The sequence below is a fragment of the Motacilla alba genome, chromosome 2 (genome assembly GCF_015832195.1).
Source record: "Motacilla alba alba isolate MOTALB_02 chromosome 2, Motacilla_alba_V1.0_pri, whole genome shotgun sequence".
NCBI lineage: Eukaryota > Metazoa > Chordata > Aves > Passeriformes > Motacillidae > Motacilla > Motacilla alba.
This window is the reverse complement of record NC_052017.1, coordinates 57,987,909-58,010,606: the sequence shown is the minus strand read 5'-3', so window position 1 is coordinate 58,010,606 and position 22,698 is coordinate 57,987,909. Positions and strand designations below refer to the sequence as shown.

Below are 22,698 nucleotides of genomic sequence, written 5' to 3'. Positions count from 1 at the left end.
TTCAGGATGCAGAGATGGGTTAGCTCTGTGGAAGAACTGGCACAAAGATCTCTGGATCCATTTTGCCATACCCAACTTAAACTCTAGCTCAGTATCTCCTAAAACCTGTATGTTTTTATCTGTCTTCTTTTGTCCTCCCTCACAGAGCTCTTCTGTGTGACCCCATGCCCCTGCTACCTCTTGTCACTGCAATTCCAGACAAAGGGCCAGCCACCTTCCCGAGGGCTGCTTGAGCTCAGAAGAGGAAGAGCGGGGACTGATGTGGATGAGTGGCTGCAAGAGACCCCACTGGCCTGTAAAGGATTAAAAGTAGATGGCTCCTGCTTGAAGCAGGTAAAAGCACTTTATTTTCCCCCCTTGATCCTTCTGTGACTCAGAACAAAACCCTGCTGTACATAAATAACTCTTCCAGCTCTGTGATCTGGAGGAATTTGGCACAAGAATGGCTCAGTATTTTAGGAAAGTTGACTATAAATAAGTGCAGTGAATTGTTGTGCATACATTTAAAATGTAATACAAATGGCTTTTGCCTTATTACCATATTGTAATAATGGAGTAATTTACATGTTTTGCTTTTCCAGAAAAAAATGAAGATATCATTCAGCTGACCATGGGAAATAAGTTTTTATGATCAATTGGAAACATAAAGCTGCATTTCAAAATATTTAGTTGTATAATTATATCATTTTAGTATTGTAAGTGTAATTTGCTTTTGTCTGTTGACAAAAGCTGTCTAGATATTTAGTACTCTATTTGTCAGCAAATGAACATATATTTCCAACACAGATTCTCATATAAATCTTAAAAAAAAAAAAGATAATGTGGAGTTTGACCTCCATAGTCACCACCTGATAAAACATAAGTAAATATGTTGTTTAAAGTATGCAGTGGACAAGTAAACCAGCAAAAGACTTTCGATATCATGGTGATACTGTTAGTGAAGAATATTACAATTTCCTGATCATTCCTAAATTGTTTCAGTTATTTTATATTAACAATTCTTTAATTACATGAATGCCAGAAGGGTAAATTCACAAAAAGGAAAATCACTTTACATATAACTTAGTGGGATAACAATATGTAGAACCTATTTTAAAGAAACCGTGAGAGACAAATTTCATTCATCAGTCTGACACAAAAGGAAATGACTTCCTCTAACATGCAACGAAATAAATAAAGGTCAGATGGTTCATTTGTCTGCTTTTGCTTTGTTCAGTTCTACCACTTAAACAGGATGTTTTCTATTAACATTGCTTTCAGGTTTCCTGGTAACAATAGCACCAAAATAAAGACCAGATTATGTCAATGTGAAATTTACTCCTCCTGAATAAAGTCTTATGCCTAGAATCTGCAAAGAGAAAAGCTGAAATAAGATTTGGGAGCTGCTATATTTCTGTGTAAGCACCAGGCTGAGATCCATATAAGCTTACAGGAGTCAGGTAGTCAGCTTCCACCAAAACTCAGAGGAGGTGAGTACCTTTGCTCTTAAAGCTTTGTTTTGCAAATGCAAGCCCTGTAAGGCAAAAGAGCCTCCCAGTATTCACTGTATGTATGAGTATATATGAACGGTGCCTTGGGTATCCAAAATCTATGCAAGTGAAAAGGAGAGCACGGAGCATGCAGCTTCTCAGCTGTGAAGCAGCATCAGCAGCCCTGCTGAGCCACACTGCTTACAAGGCAGGCTACTGGATCTTCCTCACCAACCACACTTGGCTCATGCCCTTGGGTGACCTCCAGCTCAGGCAGAACATGAGTTAACTGCTGGCAAGCTTCAAACCACATGGGCTTCAAGGGGAAGTAAGGGCTTTAAGCCAGTCGTGTGCACTGGATGTTCCACCTAACTGGAATGTGGTTTGTGTTGAGGTATGTTTTCTTTGTCTATTTTTTTCCTGAAATGTGCAATTACAAAAATTAAAATATTTACATCATTACCAATGAAATGTCAGTGTCAGCTTTTTGTGTCATCAAATGGAATATTCCTATGTGCAGCAGGTGAATTATTTTCCTTGGGGATCAGAGACAAAACTGTTTTCAATACAGAGAACAATAAACTGATTGTTACAGCTATATACTTTCTGGTCAAGAAGTTTCCCTGTGTTCAGAGGTGATGCTTGTCCCATAGCTCCCATGTCAGCTTTGTGCCAGGCTTCACAGTAGTTGCTAACCAGTCGGATCCCATTTGCAGTTGAACCATGCCATATTATTTTTTGAGGCCTGAAAGGTAATGTTAAGAAGTTATTTACTGGAAAAGTCTCTTTTGCTTTATTCAACTGCACAGCTGTATGTTTGGTGATCTGCATTCCTTATGCTTGAAGCAAAGAGTGGTTAGGTAAAGATGAAGACAGAAAGGAGAGAAAGAAAGGAGAACACAATCTGATATCCCATTTCTAGACTATCAGAAAAGGGAAAGAAAAATGGCATAAAGAAAGAAAGAAATTTTTATCACATGTCGAGTAGCCCAAGATACTGTTACTATTTCTTTTACTATCTGGTAAAAGCAGAAAAAAAATCCCCTTACATGTAACATATAAATAGTAATGTCAACTCACCAAGATGAATCAGTCATGACATTCCTGCCATCAAAGGAGTATATTGGAACATGAATGTTGAATTGTCCACCATTTCCATCAAATATAGATTCCCAGTTACTGAAAAGGGTTTCTCCCTGTTAAAATTTCAAAGCCAATTTTACAAACAAACAAATCCCTAATCTATACCAAACCCCAAGTCTAGCTTCATAAACGTATCTGCAAATTGAAAATTTTATCTGCATTTAAGAACACTTGTGATTTCATCTTTCACACCAGTTTCTGCATAATGTTCCTGAACAAACTTGTCTTGTCTGTCAACTCTATGCAAATAGCTGTCTGGTCCATGCCTTTGCCTCAAAGTTGTGTCTCTGTTCTGCTGTCACTTCAAAAAATCAGCTTGATCATCCCCTGTCCTTTTCCTCCTAAGGCATTGTTTGAAATATTGTTTATAACTACTGTAGCTGTAGAAAAAATATAGACATAAATTGTACTGGAACTTGTGTTAAGGTCACAGTTTTGTGAAAAGTGTTGCAAATATTCAGGGCAAAACCTTTGCATTTGGCTTCCTCTCAAACTGCTTTTGAGTTTTTCCAGTCAAGTTGAAACAATATTGTCTTCACAAATTTCTCTCAAGGCTCTGTGTTTGCATGCACTTCAGAGCAGCATCCGTTCAACTTGTTCCAAGCATCATGTGTTATTGCTGTAGGTTTCTTTGGCCGCCTGTCCTGGGAGGCAGCCAATGCTACAAAGACATGGTTTGTTTTCCTCAGTTTTAGAGTGTGTCTGTTTATGTGAGACCACAAAATGACTCATGCTCTAGACTCTCCTCTCAGTTCCATTGGGGTATATCCAACATCATGCCTAAGCACAGAATTTGCATTTTTCTTCGAAATGAGAAAAATAGGCATTTTATCCTATGATCACACTAAAAGGTAGACCATAATAACTTCATCACTGCTTCTTTGTTTCTTGAATCTGGCAGTGAAATATGAAGCAAAGCTGCTTCTTTATAAAATGCAGTTTGGGCTGAAACATAGCGCTTTTGCTATTTTCCAAGATTTTTGGGGAACCCACAGCCTCTCCTAAAAAACCAAGCACTAAGAACCCATTTTTACCTGAAGGTTGACTACTGGCAAATGGTGTCTGTCTGATTTTCTGACAACTGTGGCCAGATCTTGCAAGTGTGATGAAAGGAAGGCTCTGTAGGTGGATGTCAAACCGGCAAGCTGGGCCTGCCGAAAACACTGAAAATCTGCTCGCATGTCACCAGACAATGGGAAGTTCAAAGCTACCAGATGCAACTGGAAGAAAAAAGAAGAAAGGGCACAATTTAAAAAAAAGTTTATGACACAAGGAAGATACATCTTGGAAACAAAACAGTGCCCCCTCCTCCTGGCAGCACAGAACATGTACCCTTCGTAATAGGTATGGAAGTTATTTGTTGCCATAACATTACATTTCTCAGAGCCATGAGACCCTTAGCAGAAATATCAATTTATCTTTCAATGTTAAGGAAATCATGAAGATTATGTACTCCTAAAAATAAAAATCTTTTAGAAGCAGCTAATATATTCAATTGGAAATGTTGGAGTTTTCACATGAACAAAATCACAAATCCTGAAAACATGGAAAAAAGTAGTAAGAAGTGACTGGGTACCATTTAGAAATAGAAGTAGCATGCTTAAATCAAGCAGCACAAACGCAAGAACTAATCCACATTTAGATACATTAGTAACCTTGCTTTCTTTGTCAAAATATTTTAAAGTCTTCTAAATGGAGGCTTAAGTTCTAAAGCGTCCATCTAAGCCAAGCAGCACCATGAAGACTGAAAATATTGTAACAAATATTTTAATTATTTGGGCACTATTGCTAGTTTAGAAGTTACTCTGTATCACAGGTACAATCACTAAGTGAAGAGGTATTCCTAATTCAGTCAGGAGTTTTTTTCCCTTTGAGATAGGAAAGGAGCTGGGATGATGAAAATAGATCTGGAGGGAACAATTTCAAATTGTGTTGGAGATGTCTGAATAAGTTAAAGAAATGTATTTGTAAATTTCTGAAGTAAAACCTCTGAGTTTGAAGAGCAAATATCACAACTGTCCTAAAATCGCAAACTGTCACATTACAAAGCATCCAACTTCTCTGCAGCGCAATACAGATCTCATACTTACTGCTGGTTTTTTATGGTTCATATTTGATATTGGTCTCAGTGCTGGAATAGACTGAAATCCCTGTTATTCGAACACAAGCAAAAAAAAAATGTTAAATATCAGAATTTTACACACTTAGTAATTTTTTAAATAAAAATTTAATCACACCTGGAGTCCTGCAGGAAAGCAGCCTGCTCTTGGTAGGAGCAGAAGAGAAGTTGAGGAAAATCAAAATTGAAAGGGTAAAGAAGATGTGAAAACAGAAAATGTAATAAGTAGAAACACTTCTCAACCCTGTTAATTGTTTCAGGAGCAGCAAAGTTTTCTTCTCCAGTTATGGCAAATATGAGTAACAAGCCACCAACTGGAACAGATGGGAAACTCAGGTGGTGTCAACTGGAGGCTACAGAAAATTTCTTATAACCTGAGGTCTAGACATTTTTCCAATGTGCTAGATGAACTTCTCTCTGACCTACTCTAACCTTTTTTATTTGTTTCTGGCCATGTTCCTTATTACTGCTCCTTCCTAGCACTCTCTTGCCCTTTCATTTCCTCAGCAGATCAATTAGCTTGTCATCAAAAAACCTTCTCTATTCCCTTTGTCATTTCTTGGTTTTCACCCTCCCGCAATTTTTTGGGACAGACAACATATTCACATGCAGGTTGGTACAATAACTTGCAGAATGGGGTCAGGCCCAAACTAATAACTGAGGCTTTAAAGAGCACCCTCTGCACACCACAGGGTAAGCTGCATTCAGGTGATGATTATGGTACACTGAATACAGGACTATAACCTTTCAAAGAAATTCTGCTTTTCAGAAACCCTGTTCTGACCTTCTTTGAAGGGGATCAGGGCTTGATATGACTGATTCCAGGCTTATGAAACAGAATTCTGTGGGTTTGTGGGTTTTTGTTTTGTTTGTTTTTTTGTCTCCTTTGCTTTGTTTTGGGGGGTTTTGTTTGTTTTTGGTTTTGTAAATGTTGCTTTGTGTCTTTAGTGTTTGGAATCTCAGAAGATACTGGAAACAGATGACTGTCCAAGCAAATCAATTTGCAAGCTTATGTAGTGGTAGGATGCTTATTTTGAACTGACAAATCTTGGTGGAAAATGTAATTGCTCAGAGATCTGCATACTACTTCTGCCAAGTGTATCACACATCTAGACGCAGCTTTTCACAGTCCAGTATTTTGTACTTACATGGCTTGATATGGCTGGAGGAGGAAGGCTGTCAGCAGGGATAGGAATTAGCTCACCAAGCTGAAAGAACCAAACACAAGATTAGAACAAAACTATATCATCAGGGGCTTCTGAATTCAAAATAAAGAGTCTTTGCACCCACACTTCTCTCCCTCTGTAAAAATATGTCCCTCACCTTCACTGTGGGGAAGGGAGTTGGAAAAGATTAGGGTGTAGTGCAATAGTACCTGCAATTTTCTCCATCCTTTCTGAACACGGACAAAAACCTCACTGGTTTCCCTCAGATAGATTAGTGTACCTTCTGCTACATAATGAACTTTTTCCAACATACCCTCAATGTTTTGGAATGTCGTAACCTGTCAAATAGGAAAATGAAACATACTTCATCAGACACACAAAACATTTTGCAAGTTAAATAGTCTCATTTAGATACATAAATGTCAAAGCTTCTTCTGCAGGAAATGCTCATAAAGTCAGTTTTAATCCATAAAGTAATTTGAATCCATAAAGTAATATGATTGTAATTTGGCATACCACTGTCATCATTCTGTGGGTCGTAGTAGAACGACAGCAATTTTGTACTAATTTTGTGCAGAGTGAAGATTGTTGCACTCCTACAATTTAACATCCTGGGTCAAAATGGCAGAGTTCAGAAGAGAACTGCAGTAGCTTAAAACAGGGACAAGTTTCAGGAAAGTGCAATCACTTTTTTTTTTCCTCATTTCTTCATTGTCAGAAGGCATATGAATGCTTTATAAATAATGCAGACCCTACTACAGATTTATATATTTTTTTATTAACCTTAGTTTTGACTTAAGTAAGCTCAGACCTTCTATATGAGACAGTAGCTCCCAGCCTGCAACTACAGTCTTCTGTCTTGGGGCATCAGTCTTTGAACATTTGCATCTCCCCTGAGAATTGCAATAAATGCCCCCTGCTAGCTTGACTAGGGCTTTTGTGGGTGGTTTTCTCAGGCTTTTTTGGTGAGTTTTTGTTTGTTTATTTATTGCCCTTTTTTTTTTCTATAGAAACTATGAATTCTTAATTTAGAAACTACTAAGAATTCTGCCTTAGCTGTTTTTTTTCTTCATGGATATCTTAAACCCAGTTTTGATTCATTTCATAACATAAGAAAAGGAAACAAATTTACATGTAGTCTCTGGCACAACAATTTTCAGAATTGCTAGGGAAATCTACAGTTTGCATCTTAAAATTATATGGTTTATAAAACGTTGTACTAAATAAAAACACAGGACGGAACTTTCACTTCTCTTTCAGTACTACCAGTGACCACCAAAAGTTTTGAAGAAAATTTTCTATAGCAAACTTCCTTATTTTGTTCTCTTACCAGATTCCTGGTGGCAGGTGACCCTGGCTCTCCAGGAGGACCTGGTGGCCCAGGCATTGCAGCTGCTAAAAGAAAATAAGCATACAATACATGCTGAAGGTCATCTTTTTGAGAGAAAATGTGAGTGACACTAAGAAAGGACTTAGTGATGGTGTCCAGGAGCAGTGGAGGTTTTAAATAGCCATAGTCGTGTTCTTAATAGCTCAAGTCAACTACAGAAAATACATTCTAAGGATTTTTTTAAGACATAACAATGGAACAGTCTTTACTCTGTTTTTTGGGAGGTTAAGGCCAACAGATTGCAGTCTGTTGTAGAAACTGCAAATGGAGAACAAAACCCACCTAAATTGACCAAAATGCTGTTCTGTCAGTTTGTGCACATGGAAGAGGAAGACCTTTTTGCTCCTGCCCATATAAGCTTTGAGGGAGTCATAAAATCTTTTGCTCTAAAGGCAAACAAAAATTTACTTTTCCTTAGATGAAACATTCATGTGTGTAAGCTCAGCTTGTGGTAGAAAGAAAAAAAGAAATTCTTCAGGGGTATGAACTTGGACTACTAAGGCTGCAGTTCACACCACCTGGTACCTAGTATCTGTCTCTATTCCAAAAGTGAATTTCTTAATCTTGAGCTGTTTTCTGGAGTAAAAACTTCTTTCTATTAAGGCAGGAAAGATTGAAAGCTATGGAAGACTAAAAGCATGCATTTTGTGCAAATGTATGTCATGATGATAGAATTTTGAAGTTGTTTATAAGGAGCTTCTACACAAGGACCTTGCTTGGTTGGTTTTGTGAATCCCAGAGGAACCTCAAAATCACCTTTTGCAAGAAGAATCTATGCACTGAGGCATTTGCAAGGATACTCCGGAGAAGGTCCTTCATGCCAGTGACAGGGGAAGGAGGTCAGCTCTCAGAAGTGTTTATAGCTATTTACCTACAGATAAGCTATTCCTCTTTCCCCATATTACAGTATATGAACTCCATACTATAGTACGTGAACTCCATAATTACAGATAGTAATAGCTTTAAAAGAGATAACTGAACCTTGAAGATAGGGAATAAATAAACATCTGTTCAGAACATTTAGTAAAATGAGTGCTGCCTAAAGAACCCTTTCACAAAGCAAAGAGGAAAATGTGTAGGAGGATGATGAAGACTAATGGCAGAGAGCATAAATGCAAGTATAGGGATGGAATACTAATAATAACTTGTTTTGTCTGACTGGGTCTCTTAGCTAATATCCAGAAGTACTTAATATAAATTACACAGGAAAAGGCCTGAAGACCTTTATGGGCTTCATGGATGTGCGGATCTGTTGGTATCGTGATGGTAAGGGGCTGATTCACACAAAGCCTATGTTCCAATGTTGAACATATCAAGGATTTTTTCTTTCTCAATTATTATTCAGAGGACGAATACTTCTGATAGACACTAAATTAATAATATTGACTGGATCAGAGATCAGAAGTCTCACCTGCTGCATAAATGAGACTGACTAGGTTTAAGAAATTCCTGGAGAGAGCAAATTGAAGAGAGATACCTCAAACTAGCATACTGGAAGCACAGGTCTTGTGGGAAAACAGGCTAATTGTTTGTTCTTAGGAATGGAGAACTATATTTGCTAGACCTGTCAAAACTTTATGGAGAACAGATCTCTGTTACAGCATCTCTATTCAGGTAAAGTCTCCCTTTCTACTAGTACACCATCTTCAGCTGAGATTAAGGAATGCTCTGCTCTGGTTTTACTGGGCTTGATTCCCATGCTGGTCACAGATCCTAGAGCGAGGAATCAGTCATTTTTTCAGGCATACCTGTCAAGTAATGTCAGAGGAGCCCAGGACCCCATCCACTAGAACCCAAGGCTGGACATTAACAGTGTGAGGCTTGTCACTAGGAAACCTGTGACTCAAAAGGAGTCAAAAGCACAGATATCTTGCTGATTTCTAGCCACATACTCCCTTTGATGTCACCTTGTTTGCAAAATTCCTCTGTTGATGTGACTAATTGTGGCACATTTTGCTCCTTTTCTAACCCAGTAAGTTGAAAACCATTAGAGGCAGAGTAAGCCACCTGAAGTTGCATTTCTATTCAGCATTTGCATAGCAACTAGTTTTTAGAAGCAGTTCTCCAGCAGTCTGATTCTAGACCTAAACTCTGCTGTGGGTACAGTCTTTTCCCCAGAAAATCAGAGAAGCACTTGGGCTGGAAAGGCCCTTAAGATCATCACCTCCACCGGTGACACCCAGAACTGCAGTCTGCTACTAAAATATGTCCCTAAGTGCTGTGGTTGTGCTTCCAGAGATGGTGACTCAGCCACTTCCCTTGGCAGCCTGTTCCAGTGGCAACCCTTTAGGTGAAAAAAAAATTCCTAATATCCAATTTAAAACTCCCCTGGTACAACTTGGGGCCATTTCCTCTTGTCCTGTTGCTTGTAACCTGGGAGAAGAGACTGACCCTCCTGGCTACACCCACCTTTCAGGCAGTTGTAGAGTGATAAGGTCACCCCTGAGCGTCCTTTGCTCCAGGCTGAACACCCCCAGCTTTCTCAGCTACTCCTCATAGGACTTGTGCTCCAGACTCTTCCCTAGCTTGACTGCCCTTCTCTGGACATGCTCCAGCACCTCAATGTCATTTTTGTAGCGAGGGGCTCAAAACTGAGCACAGGATTCAAGGTGTGGCCTCACCAGTGCTGAGTACAGTCAGACAAGCACTACCCTGGTCCTGTTGGCCACACTACCATTGACACAGGCCAGGGCCATTTGCCTTCTTGGCCACCTGGCCACTGCTGGCTCAGGTTCATCAACTGCCAACCAGCACCTCCAGGTCCTTTTCTGCTGGGCAGCTTTCCAGCCAGTCTGCATGGGGTTGTTGTGACGCAAATGCAGGACCTGGTACTTGGCCTTACTGACCCTCATACAGTTGACCTTGGCCCACTGGTTCAGTCTGTCCAGACCCATCTGTAGAACATTTCCGCAGATCAACCTTCCCACCCAGTTTGGGGGCAAACTCACTAAAGTGTGCATTTGATCCCCTAGCCCAGATAATTGATATTGGATAGGTCTGGACTCAATACTGAGCCCTGGGAAAAGCCCCTTGTGTTGGCCACCAGCTGGATTTAATTCCATTCCCCGTAAGAAGAGCGTTTTGTCCCAGATTTACCAAGAGGGTCAATTTAATGGATTTTGCAAAACTGTCCAGGTAACCTATCTCTACTGTGCAGATTTCCTCCCAGCCACAGCCACAGCCACAGCAAGATCCTTCACACAATAGCACTTCCACAGCACGAATCAGTGAAACTGTCTGCAGAGAAATTGTCCCTTTTGTGCTCTCAGTTCCAACTTCCCCCCAGGAGAAACTGATGGAGGGCAGGAGGAGAGTGGGGAACAAGCCGCTCAGGTATGCAAAGAGGGTGGGTAGGTGGGACAACCTGCCAGGTGGGAAGGAATTGGTCATGTGTGGGCATGTGGCTGTACACTCACACATACACTGAAAAGCTCACCTGAGCCATATATTGCAGGGGGGCCTGGTGGTCCAGGTGGGCCAGGTGGGCCAGGAGGTCCAATTTTTCCATAACCTGGTAAGCCAGGTAGGCCAGGTAACCCTGGAGGTCCTCTGGGTCCAACAATTGAGTCCCCTTTTGGTCCCTGTCAGTGATGAAAAGTATTTCCTTGAATGTATTGGTTTCACTGCTGCAGGGCCATCATCTCTGGTGGCAACATTTACCGGGTGCCTGTCACTACACCGCGATTTAGACATGAGTCTGTATGTAATTTTCTCCAAGGAGGCATGGGTATAATGGAAAATGAAAAATTTAACCATATACTGAAATAAAGTCAAGGATTTAAATTTCAGAAAGCTTTATGAAAAATCTCATACCTACCCCTGAGCAGCTGATACCTGCAAAACTCTCAACAGTGCTCTCAAAGTCCTGGATCTCTACTCTGCTCACGCTGAGATTGCTTGCTTTGATGAGCTCAGAGAGTTTGTGGAAAACTTTAATGTGAAGCATGTCTATGCAAGGTGTACACCTCATGACGAGTGCTGTCTTCTCCCTCCTGTGATCAAATGTTAGCCCTTAACCTCTCCAGCTGCCAGACTTGCAGAATAAAAAGACTTCAACTCTCTTCATTTCCAGTTTAGCAGTGTGTCCTCAGCCTGATTGAGGAGGACTTCTGCTCCCTGTGCTCACACCATCCTGCAGACATGGAACACATTGAACCCCGGACAAGGAGAGCTCAGCTGTGCCAGTAGAACAGTTTCTAAACAGGGAGATGGTTCTCAGCAGTGTGGAATAGAACCAGGGGGATTTTTAAGGGTGGTCTTGCTAACCTAACTCTTAATCCTTAGCTGTGGCCCACTCATTCATGGTTCTTGACACAGACATGGCAATAGAGGAATGCAACACATATTTGTTGCCAGATCCCAGGGATGAACTAGCTTCCAAAGAATTGGTGCATTTTATTCCAAAGCAGCTGTGGTGGCAATTGCCAGAAGATAAAATTAAAAGGTAGACAGTAGGCAGTGGTTGAATTTTATAGAAATGGTCCAGATTGCTACACACTGGTCTTTTCAGTCATGTTATTGGATCACTAGGAAATTAGGATTAATTATTTAGATAGCCAGTAATTTCCTAGTCAGTCTCTGACTAACTTTATATGGCTTATTTTGGTATTATGGGGGTATAAGTAGTAGTATCACAAATTATACATGCTGCTTTGATTTCTAATACTGTTAATAGCATGATCTACATACTGGTGTAGCTATATGAGACAGCTGAGCACAACATTATGTCAGTATTTCGTAGCAAAGTAATTCTATGCACAACAGTGAAGTGTCTGTGTTTACACTTAATGCAATATTCTCCTATTCACCTAATACTTAGCAATAGTAAGTTTTTATATAGTTCCTAGCAATCCTGATGTTTGTCTCTTTTTGGTGCCTTCTAAATTAATTCTAAATGGGTAGTCAAAATATTCCCTTTCTACAACTTGCATGACTTACAATTAATCCTGGTCTTCCCGGTGGTCCAGGAGGTCCTGTCAGAAAAAATCCTCCATTTGGTTCTCCTTTTTCTCCTTTTACACCACTGACTCCATTGTCTCCTTTTTCACCCTTTGAAGAAAACGTATTTTAAAATGTTGAGCTGAAGTGAGACCAGAACACAATGCACTGAACTTGTAAATTTACCTGAAATCTCTGAGTTTGGTAAAGGAAAGCACTGTCTTGAAATGTTTTTAACATCACTTTCTTTCTTCTTCTGTGATATGGGATGAAAAGGAATGCTTTCTCTATTGAGGCTGCAAGGCTTACACAGGGCAAGGGCTAGGGGAGGTGGGGTTTGGTGGAGGCAGAGAAAATGCCTCTGTTGCTGTTTCCTGCTATTCTGCCCAGCAAAACCTTGTTCAGTGCTGTAGCTGGAGGTGAAGAGATAGTTGGAGGAAGCATAAAAGCCTGGCTTTGTGCTTTCCTCCATCACCAAGAAAAAAGCAAAGCAAGATTGACATCAAATGGACAGCTATTTGAAAGTATTTGACAAAGTGAGCAGAGCAGGGTGGGAGTGTGCACCAGGGTTACAGAAGAGACACCACACAAAATTGCAGGCACTTGAAACAATGTCTTCTGTTCTGCATGGCTGATTATCAGTTAGTTTGGGAAACAGAGCAATAGGTAAAAAGCAGCATTTAATTACTACATCTTTGTGCAAGATGAGCCGCAGCATTTATGAATTTCTCCTCACATTGTATTTTTCTGTTTGCCTGCTTTTTTTTCCCCCCTTCAAATTTTTTTTTTGGTCAACTTTTTTCAGGTTTCTGAGAAATAAACCTGTGGATAGAAGAGGCAAAGGGCAAAGCAAGCATGGCAGGTATCTGCAGATGGCCAGAGGACATAACTATGTATAGCTCCTCCTCTGACTTTTAGTCTTTGTAGATTCCCAGTAAACATGACTCAAAAGGTTTCTTTATTCCGGGCCATTTTGGGCAGAGGAAGGACCAGATGAAAAATGAGTTCTTGGCAGATAAATCTGTAAAGCTACAGACATTACACTGCAAGGTCAAAGAAACCCTATCAGCTTTGCCACATACATGGGACACTTTATGCCATAGGAATAACTTGGGTGTACTCAGCCAAGCAGAAATAAAACCCTAAAACCAGGCAGCATTAAGTGTCCTTCCAAGAGACTGTCAGCACAACACTTTTGGTAGCATCATTAAATGATAATTTGATTCACATTTTTTCAGTTCTTCAACTGATAGAGTCCTATTCACCTAAAAACATTTAAAATAATATAATATTTTCATTAATTTTTGTCACTTGAAGCAGTCAAGTGAATAATGGAACAGAGAGAGACTAAACAAATCAAGGTATGGGTATACTTTGCTGTAAGAGCTTCCAGGAAAAGTAGTTTCCACAATTTAATTTTTTTCAGCATGCTTGAAAGATAAACAACATGACATGGAAATGATTTCTACCCGCCTTTCCCCTCATCCAGTGTTCTAGAAGCCCTTCAGGTAATGGATGTCTTTTACCTGAGCTGGCATGGAAACAAAAGCATTCATTTAAGGCAGATATGTTAGGTAACAGTGAATTATGACTCACTTTAATACCACTGGGAAGATAAAAAGCCTCAGTAATAAAGTTTCTTTCAAAAGTAATCTTTATAGACCTCTGACAACTGCTATCTCTATAGTTGTAATAAACTTGCCTATGTAGCTGGAGTTTAAGAAATGAATATAATTTGCAATTGCTGATGCCCTTATATTTGTATATTTTACCATGTTGCATTGGTTTGTGCTTAATTTATAGTAAAGTACACTTTAAAAAAAGCTTAATAGAACTCAAACACAAATGGGATATAATTACCTTTATGCTATTAATAAAGTGGCTGAAATATGATGGAGGCAGAGGTGGACCTGAAAAATGAAGAAAAAACAATAAAGTACAATAATTATCTGTAATTTTCCTTTTAAAAGCACTGCTTTTGGTATTACTGGTTTAGGAGTCTAAAGGAAAACTATTTACAATAATGGCATTAACCTTTATATGAAACATATTTTTAGTTTGGTTCCCTAACAAAGCAAGACTTAAACGGCCAATCTTGTCTGTGCCTTGTCTGTCACTCTTCCACCTTAAAAACTTCTGAATCTGATTGGGATTTCAGAAAAATTAGAAGCAAAGAAGGCTCAAATATGAAAAATTCCCAATTTTCTGAAAGCATAGCAGCCGGGAAGAGGGGTGAAAGAGAAGTATCCATGTAAACCCCTTTGATGCAAGCCGAAGTAAAAGAGAAGCTTTTTGCATGTTTTGCTGGTAGTGGGGTGATCCATCTGTAGATGTGTGATCTTTCCTGCAAAGACAGTACCAGAGTTGACAAGAAAAAGAGATAGTGTTGCTGCTGTGCTGCAGCAATTGTACAATAATTCTTCCTTGACATTTTTCTGCAATGCAAACCAGTATCAGATTCAATGGTTATACCATTCGTGTTGTCTGCCAACGTTGGTCAGCCAAAGCTGTCAAGCCAGCACAAAAGATTCAAAAAGCCTTCAAATATTATCTGCTTGGCATACATTTGGAAAAAAACCCTATTTTGTAGCTTCCTATAACAGTTCAATGTATTTCCTTCAAATGTGTTTTGATTAATTTTTGAGATCTTTGGGCCCAACCCTCTGCCAGCCATAGGGCTCATTTCCCAGGGTGCCACCTCAGATAAAATTAAATCAAGCAGACATTGTGGGGCACAAAAGTATTCTCATTATGGCATCTGTTTGGATTTTATTCCACCCTTACCAATAACAGCTTGCAGCAGTGATCTGCTTGATCCTTGGGAGGAGAAGGGAATGGACTGGTAGAATGGAATGTGTCCTCAGATTTTGCTTAGTATAAATCTCTACATTGAGTACTATCTGAGGTCTTTCTAGGATGACCAGCAAGTATTCTAGGTCTGAATGAAGTCTGTTGAGTTTGCTCTCACACTTTTTGTGTTGGCTTCATAGTTTTGCATGTTATCAATTAACAGACCCTGTTTATAAGGTTGGAGAGGTGACATTTTCTGAGAAGCAAAAATAAATCCACTGCATGGACAAATATCACAGTTCATAAAGCTTTTCTGGTTCCTGGAACTCAACAAATGTAGTGGAAAGAGTTTCAGCCACCTTCCCCTCAGAAAAGGTTTTGAAAAATTTCCTGTACTTTAATTATGCAACTACTGGCTTGTACATTTTCCCTGTCAGTGGTTATGTGGACACCTGTGAGAACTTGAGAACTGCTTTGTATGAAAGAATATTTTAGCAACTACATCATTAAGCAAAAACCAAATAGGAATATTTTTTAAAGCAGCAATAGAATTGGTCTTAGTTAGCATGCTTCAACATAATGTTGAAGAAAACGTTGGAGCCAGTTGATCTATTGGATCAAATGAATGAATCTCTGCTATTTTAGGAGAAAAGTGAATTGAGTTTTCAGTTGAACCAGAGTTGTTGTGTTATTTTCACCATTCTGTACTAGCTGCAGTTTTACGGCAAAATCTTAAGAACAATCCTCTAATAATCTTGTCCTTATGAAGCACCTGAAATCATCAGATATAAGCAAGAAAATACTTCTAAGACAATAATTTGCATTCAATACAGAACCTGGAAAGGAACAGATATGTTCATGGCGGATAAGCCAGCACTGAAGAGAAAATTTTCTTATTTTCTGTTTAGGAAAGTTTCTTGCTTCTTCTTTTGACAAGTTTATTGATGACTGGAAATCGCTAACTGCTTATTTTAAGATATTAGATCAGAATAAAAATTAATGAGGACAAGACAGGAAAATTGATTTTATCACAACAAACAGACATTGTCTTCAAAATAATCAAAACATTGTCTTCAGTCAGCAGAATGATGTCTTTGGAACAAAGACAGAAATATCCATGTAGATCTAGTGAGAGGTTAATACAGTTATTATATGGGGAGAATATAGTTATTATCAATGCATTAAAGGAAAATTACTATAAATATGGTATAGCAACCCTAATTCAATATATTTAATTTTCTATTTCAAATGATTTCTGTTACTGATCAAAGCCTTATCACAGTATATGAGATTTCAAAAAATGTACAGGAAATTATGTGCTTGTAATTACAATCTTTTCAAACAGATGCTTGTTTCTGTAACTCTCTTTGAATTTGTAAGAATTAGCAGTGTGTATCTACTTTTTGATACAGAAAGCAAATCTTTGGGTGAGGAATAATTCTCATGATGCTCCTACTTCCAGTGAATTGGAATTTTCAGTGCACACAGACTCTTCATAATTTTCACAAATAAATCAGAAAATATTAAAAAATTGGTTGAAATGGAAATAATCTAGTTCCACCTCCTGTTAGAAGTGGGACTGTCAGCAACAACTGACTGTCTTGAACTCAGAATGCAAAAGTGTATCACCCTGAAATGTGAAGCACTGGATGTTAGCACAATTGGCTCAGAAAGACTGACAACAAAATGATATCTCAGGAAGTGCCCATGATGTCCTTCTAAAATGTCAGAAAACTTGTGACCAGCCCCTTACATTTTGATCTCTATTCTTATACTTAACACATTCCTAATGCTCACAGATTGCACCTAATGTGCAGTCTGTCTTTTCAGAAGAGATTTTGGATAACATTCTGAGCTTTGCTGTTCTGTGTGTCAGTTCATCAGTGAACACTGGTGTAAATCTCTAGTCAGGTAAGGCTGCAGAGATAGTATTCAAGTATGTTGCTGAATTGCTTTTCAAGTTAAACACATATTCTTCCACAGGATGTCAATGACATATTAGATTTAGTATACCTGGTGGTCCTGGAGCACCTCTGTCTCCCTTTTCTCCTTTTAAGTGTGCTGAACTGTGCAGTCCCCAGGAATCTCTGTTTGCTTTAGCGCCTGCCATAAATAGCATCACAAATTCATAAGAACTTGAAAACAGCAGAGACTGTAGCAGTGACAGCCAAACGACTGAAAGTGGGAGCAGACTTTTCCATGTATGTGGGGCACATGGCTCCTGTCCCTCGATGCCTCTCTCACTCATGATCATTGAATGGCTGCCTGACTGTCCTCTCTTAGCAACCCCAATATGTGCAAGACAATTTCTCTCTCACAAAAATCTTTTACACCCTTTCCCTAACCACCCAGCCTAAGACTCTCTGAACAGACCTGGTTCTATTTTTCCATTTGTGAATTTCACTGGAGCAGATGCAGAAACAGCTCTTGAACTTCCCTTCCCTTCCCTTCCCTTCCCTTCCCTTCCCTTCCCTTCCCTTCCCTTCCCTTCCCTTCCCTTCCCTTCCCTTCCCTTCCCTTCCCTTCCCTTCCCTTCCCTTCCCTTCCCTTCCCTTCCCTTCCCTTCCCTTCCCTTCCCTTCCCTTCCCTTCCCTTCCCTTCCCTTCCCTTCTCCAGTTATACAATAGCTAAGAAAAAGCGAAGAATTACCCACCATGATCATCTTGATTTCCAGGATAGGGAGGGTTCAACTTCAGACAAAGAAATCAAAGAAATCCATTAAAAATCATCCATACATATTAATCAATGGAAATGCATTACTTAGTGTCAATGAAAAGCCTGGCAAGTTTGCATGCCAGTAAATATTATAACAACACTCCGGGATTATCTCCAGCTTGACAGGGTCTGAGTATTAGCTGATCAAGTTTTTATGAGGATTATGCTCTCTTTGACATGCAACATGCTTTCAGCAAAAGGGTAACATCATGCATTTTGGAGGCAACAGCAAATTGTACTCTCAATCGTGCCAGAGAAGCATCAGAAAACTCATTCTCCAAGAACAATTCTGAATTTACAATACTGTGTTTGGAAGCAGGATTTGATTTTTGACTGTGAAATAACAGCTTGTGTTTATAATTTTCTTCATCAGACTGGGGCTAGATTATGTTTGATGTTAACCTGTGCTCCAGATGCATTGAAACCACAGTGGGGAGACAGAAGCTATCCCAGTCTACCCTCTTCTGTCACCAGCTACCTGTAACAGGGGGCATGCTACCTACCTCTGTGCCTGTCTTCAAACTAGGGACAATGCAGGAACTGAAATGTGGCACAGGGTTTGGAAATCTTGGTACTTTTTAGTACTATTTATAGGAAACCAAGCAACTGTATGAAGAAATGGAAGTTGCTGCATCTGGCTAATCCTGTAGCATCAGCCCATAGAAGTCTTACTCACATGGATAGCTCCATTAACTTCGGAAGTTCAGTCCCCATGAAGAAAAACTGGTGGGGTTCAGTCTGTAGTTCTTTATCGACACTCATTTATGTAGGCATGAACAGCAGACTTCTTATCTATAAACTTGGATAGGTTTAGGAAATTACTCACAAATGTAGGACAGATCTATCCAGAACACTCAGGTGCATGACAAGATGTTTACAAGTACATGTTTATATTACTTGTGCACGTAAAGTTAGTGCTATTTTTCACTGATTGTAACCTTCTGGAAAAGTGGCTATTATTATCTAAAACTCAGAGAAAATAGGCTTGTTTAGTTTGAATCATTCCACAGAGAATCAGAGGAGTGGAGGCTAGAAGGCATCTCTAGAGGTTGTCTAGCCTGAAGGAGGATGAACTACTGCAGGTTGTTCAGGGCCTCATCCAGTCAGGTTTCAGAAGTGAGGCTGACAAATATGTATGTAATTATGGACATATGCTACCAATATACCACAATGTTATACAATAGGAGTGAGATGATTAAAGGGAGAAATACAAAGAGGTAAAAAGATGATGTGTGGAGGTGGTAGGCCAAGACTGTAGAAATGGCAAATTACCATAGAGTAATGGCTATTTATCATTAATTACTAAAAAGATCACAAGTTGGGATTCAACTTTTTTCAGCAGTAGGGCTAGGGTGATGATGAGTATCAATACATTTAGCGTACAGGAAGTCAAGAGCTGTTTCTCTAAAATCAGCAAAAAATAACTGGAATGCAAATTGGAGGAGAGGGCACAGTATTATTCGGAGCTTTTACCTCTGTTTAACAGAAAAGTATAACCCTACACTATTCAGGGGTGGACTGTGGCTCCCAAAGAACAGAACCCTTTCCAAATACATACCCCACAGCTTAACAGTAGGGTATTGCCCTAGGGAAAATACTTTCAGGACTGAACTTTGTTCACCAGTCATTCTAGGATGCAATTTCTGTAATTCATTAAAGAAAAGTTGCACTAGGACATTCTGAAAATATGAAATCCATCTCCTCTCTTTTCATACTATGTTTGAAACTGCAGATTCTTTGAAGGTGATTAAGGGTTTGTCATACTCTTTGAAAAGGAGGGGCAGATCTTCACCTGCTGCAATTCTATATGGACAGAGTGCATTTGAGGGTCAAATAAAGAACATGATCTTTCTTTTCTGATGCATCTTTCATGCCACAATGAAATACATAACAAATCTTATTTTGCACAGGGAAATTAAAAACAGCTAAAGACATAACAACATGGGGACTGTATTTATACATATATCTAAAAAAATACGTGTACCTGTATGCATACACATTCAGGTCCCCAAAGCAACTCCTAAACTATGGAAACACAAGCTTTGAAAGGCATTAAAAGTATTAGAAAAAAACAAGTAATCAAAGTACTTTAAGCAAAAGAGTCTAGTGTTTCTAGTTCTGTTATATATTTTATACATGGCTAAGTTTTCATACATGGCTAAACACTTAAAAATCTTTTATCCTGAAGAACGAGCAAAATACATCCCTGGTGCAAAGCAGAAGGCAGGGGAAGAAAAGCTGCAAGGTTATGGTGTTTAGGTGTACAGCTGCTGTGGTTATGTTCTGTCATGGCCATGCATCCTGCTAAGAGCAGATTCTGCATGTGTCACTTACTGGCATTTTGCAATGAGGCCTGGGAGGGACTGGGAAAACTGTCTATTGAAAACAGGAGGGAAATTACTTTAATGAGCATAGGTATGATACAGCATGTAACACACCACATAAAACTAACAGTCATGATGAGGCTAAGCCTGGAAACAAAACCCCCACCTCCCTAGCAGAAAGCCCAGCTGGCTGCCAGGTCTGTCATCATGACCCTCTCTGTGGGGCCATGGGGGCAAAACTCTTCCATGACAATGGCTTTGGTTAAGAGATCTTTTTTCTCTGCACACAAGCAAGGTCACCCGCTGTGAACTGCGCAGACTGAAACCAGTTTTAATGTTTTCTTTTGCAGACTACTTCTAGAGCAGCACAATTCTGCTACAAACCAGTCACTGATGCCCAGTGGCACTTACTCCTTTGATATAAAGTATACGTCCTGGAGGTCCGGGGGGCCCTGGGGGCCCAGGCAAGCCAGGAAGGCCCTGGTAAGAGAAAGTGAGAGAAGGAAGATATTAGACAAAAAATAAATACCAACTGTAAATTGGAACAACTAAAGCACAGCATATTGAAACAAATTAAAGAGTGTATCTCTCATCCAAGGAAAATTAGGTATTCTACACTGATCTAGATTTCTCAAGACTGCTAAGATTTGCAAATTTTCAAGTGCCAGTCAGATATGTACATGCTAATTAGCAACCCTGAGGAGCCCTGCTAGACTGAGGGTATGACTGCCTTTTACAAAAAATGTATGTCAGCTCTGAGCTGTGTAATTCGAAAACTTGGCACAAGGTTGTGTTCACCTTTCAGTCCACATCAATGCAACTTTCTGTATGGTGACATATGTCATCTTATCAATAATTAGATTTTATCTTCCCTGAGCACTCCAGGAAGGACTACTAGAACACGTAGCCTTCTTATTTGCTTGTTTGCTTTAACCTGTCAGCCTAATGTACTTCATCTAGTCCTACTTGATGCAACAGCTTTTGTGTGGTTAAGGTAGACAATCCAGAAAATGAACTTTAATATTTTTTCAAGATATGGAGGAAAGGAAAATCTTCCCTTATATTTTCTCTCAGTGGGTAGTAATTTTTCCAGTCATTTTCTTCCAATTAGAATTTGTCTGATTTGTCTGTTTTCACTTTCTAGGAACTATATTTCTATTTATACTTTCTTCTAGGGTTGTAAGCCTCATTCAGTACCTGGTCTTTTTTTACTATGGAGATACCTAAATACTTACTAATTCTGCGAAGATACTTACCAATTCTCAGTCTCCCTGCTACTCATATAAAGCAGTATCATCTCGCTTACATTTATTGTCTACATGGACAAGACACTTGTGCCTCGCAGTTAGTGTGCCATAGTTTTTTTCTTTGGAACAAACTAGAACCAGAGGCTTCTTACAAGAATCCATTTACAAAAATTGCTCTAATGAAATAGACTGATGCCGACTTTATGCCAGCACAGTAACATACCCTTGTAATCTTTTTTTAGCATTATCTCTGGTGCAGATGAAATAACATTAGCTGCTGTTGTGGCATGGGTAGCAATTTTCCTAGTACAGAAACATTGTAGCATGACATCAGACCAACCACACACACGAATGACTTTGTTGTTGTGAAGCTTATTGTTCATGCTCAGCAGTGCTAGTTCTTGTGCCGTCCAGTTTCAATGTTTGTCATGAGACAATTTGTCTGAAATCTTTTCATGAGAACAGACTTGCAGCAACAGGAGCTCGCTTCATCGCTTGTCATTCCACAATTACAGGTTGTAGGTGAGCATGAATATGCTATCACCTGTGCAGAGGTCATTGTTTTGGATACAGGCACACGGGTACTGTAGCAGGTAGCAGGTATTAGTGAGTATCTCCTTGTTAGTAAGGTAGATACCACTTCCCTGTGATATGCTCAAGTGCTGTTTGTACCTGGGCTAGAAAGGTCAAAGCCTGTGGGAATATCTTCATATCATGAGAGGTCACACTGGTGGCTTGGATCAGGAAGTCCTTGACACATATAACAAAAAACTGGAATTCCAAATCTTTTGCTATTTGAAGGTGCTATGGTAGCAGTGAGTGACACACATAACTGTCACCTGGGAGCTGACACAACTATGTGTATCTGCAAGAACTGCCCAGACAGACCCAGAAGCTGACTTTTCAATGACTGCTGCTAGAGAGGAAGAGTAGCAGAAACACAATTATTTCTAGAACATTTCAGGTTTTTAGTCCCATCATCATTTGAAAGGGATCAGTATAAATCAGATTTCAGATTTTAACAGATTTTATTTTTCAACTAATTGAAATACAAACAACTTACATTAAATGCTTCACCTCGATCACCTTTCACACCTCTCAGTCCATTCAGTCCTGGACGGCCCTGAAATAAGTAGAAATAATTTATAATGTGTCAGAAGCAAGCTTTCCTACCTTTATCCCACTTGAGAGCATAATACATACTGGGCGTCCTGGGAAGCCAAGTTCTCCTTTGGGTCCAGTAGGTCCTATTGGTCCCTGAACAAAAACAAACAAACAAAACAAAACAAAACAAAACAAAACAAAACAAAACGTGATTATGGCCCATTTTGTTGACCTATATTTGATTATTTAGAATAAGAAACATAATTTTATATCTACATTAAAAATCAGTCTGT

General features: G+C 39.4%; 1 protein-coding gene across 1 annotated transcript in view; it reads right to left on the bottom strand.

Moving 5' to 3' along the window:
• Positions 1 to 324: 324 nt before the first annotated feature.
• The window catches only part of COL15A1 (collagen type XV alpha 1 chain), a 117,592-nt gene continuing 95,218 nt past the window's right edge, over positions 325 to 22,698 (bottom strand). Inside the window, exons 28-43 of the mRNA XM_038127659.1 lie at positions 22,505 to 22,558; positions 22,365 to 22,424; positions 20,466 to 20,534; positions 20,065 to 20,106; positions 17,669 to 17,705; positions 17,029 to 17,118; positions 14,086 to 14,135; positions 12,226 to 12,336; positions 10,724 to 10,868; positions 7,228 to 7,292; positions 6,107 to 6,235; positions 5,880 to 5,939; positions 4,703 to 4,762; positions 3,647 to 3,832; positions 2,550 to 2,665; positions 325 to 2,214 (exon numbers count right to left, since the gene is read on the bottom strand). Of these exons, the coding sequence (XP_037983587.1) occupies positions 1,998 to 2,214; positions 2,550 to 2,665; positions 3,647 to 3,832; positions 4,703 to 4,762; positions 5,880 to 5,939; positions 6,107 to 6,235; positions 7,228 to 7,292; positions 10,724 to 10,868; positions 12,226 to 12,336; positions 14,086 to 14,135; positions 17,029 to 17,118; positions 17,669 to 17,705; positions 20,065 to 20,106; positions 20,466 to 20,534; positions 22,365 to 22,424; positions 22,505 to 22,558 (1,491 nt within the window). The 3' untranslated portion in view covers positions 325 to 1,997. The remainder of the gene's footprint in view (positions 2,215 to 2,549; positions 2,666 to 3,646; positions 3,833 to 4,702; positions 4,763 to 5,879; positions 5,940 to 6,106; positions 6,236 to 7,227; positions 7,293 to 10,723; positions 10,869 to 12,225; positions 12,337 to 14,085; positions 14,136 to 17,028; positions 17,119 to 17,668; positions 17,706 to 20,064; positions 20,107 to 20,465; positions 20,535 to 22,364; positions 22,425 to 22,504; positions 22,559 to 22,698) is intronic.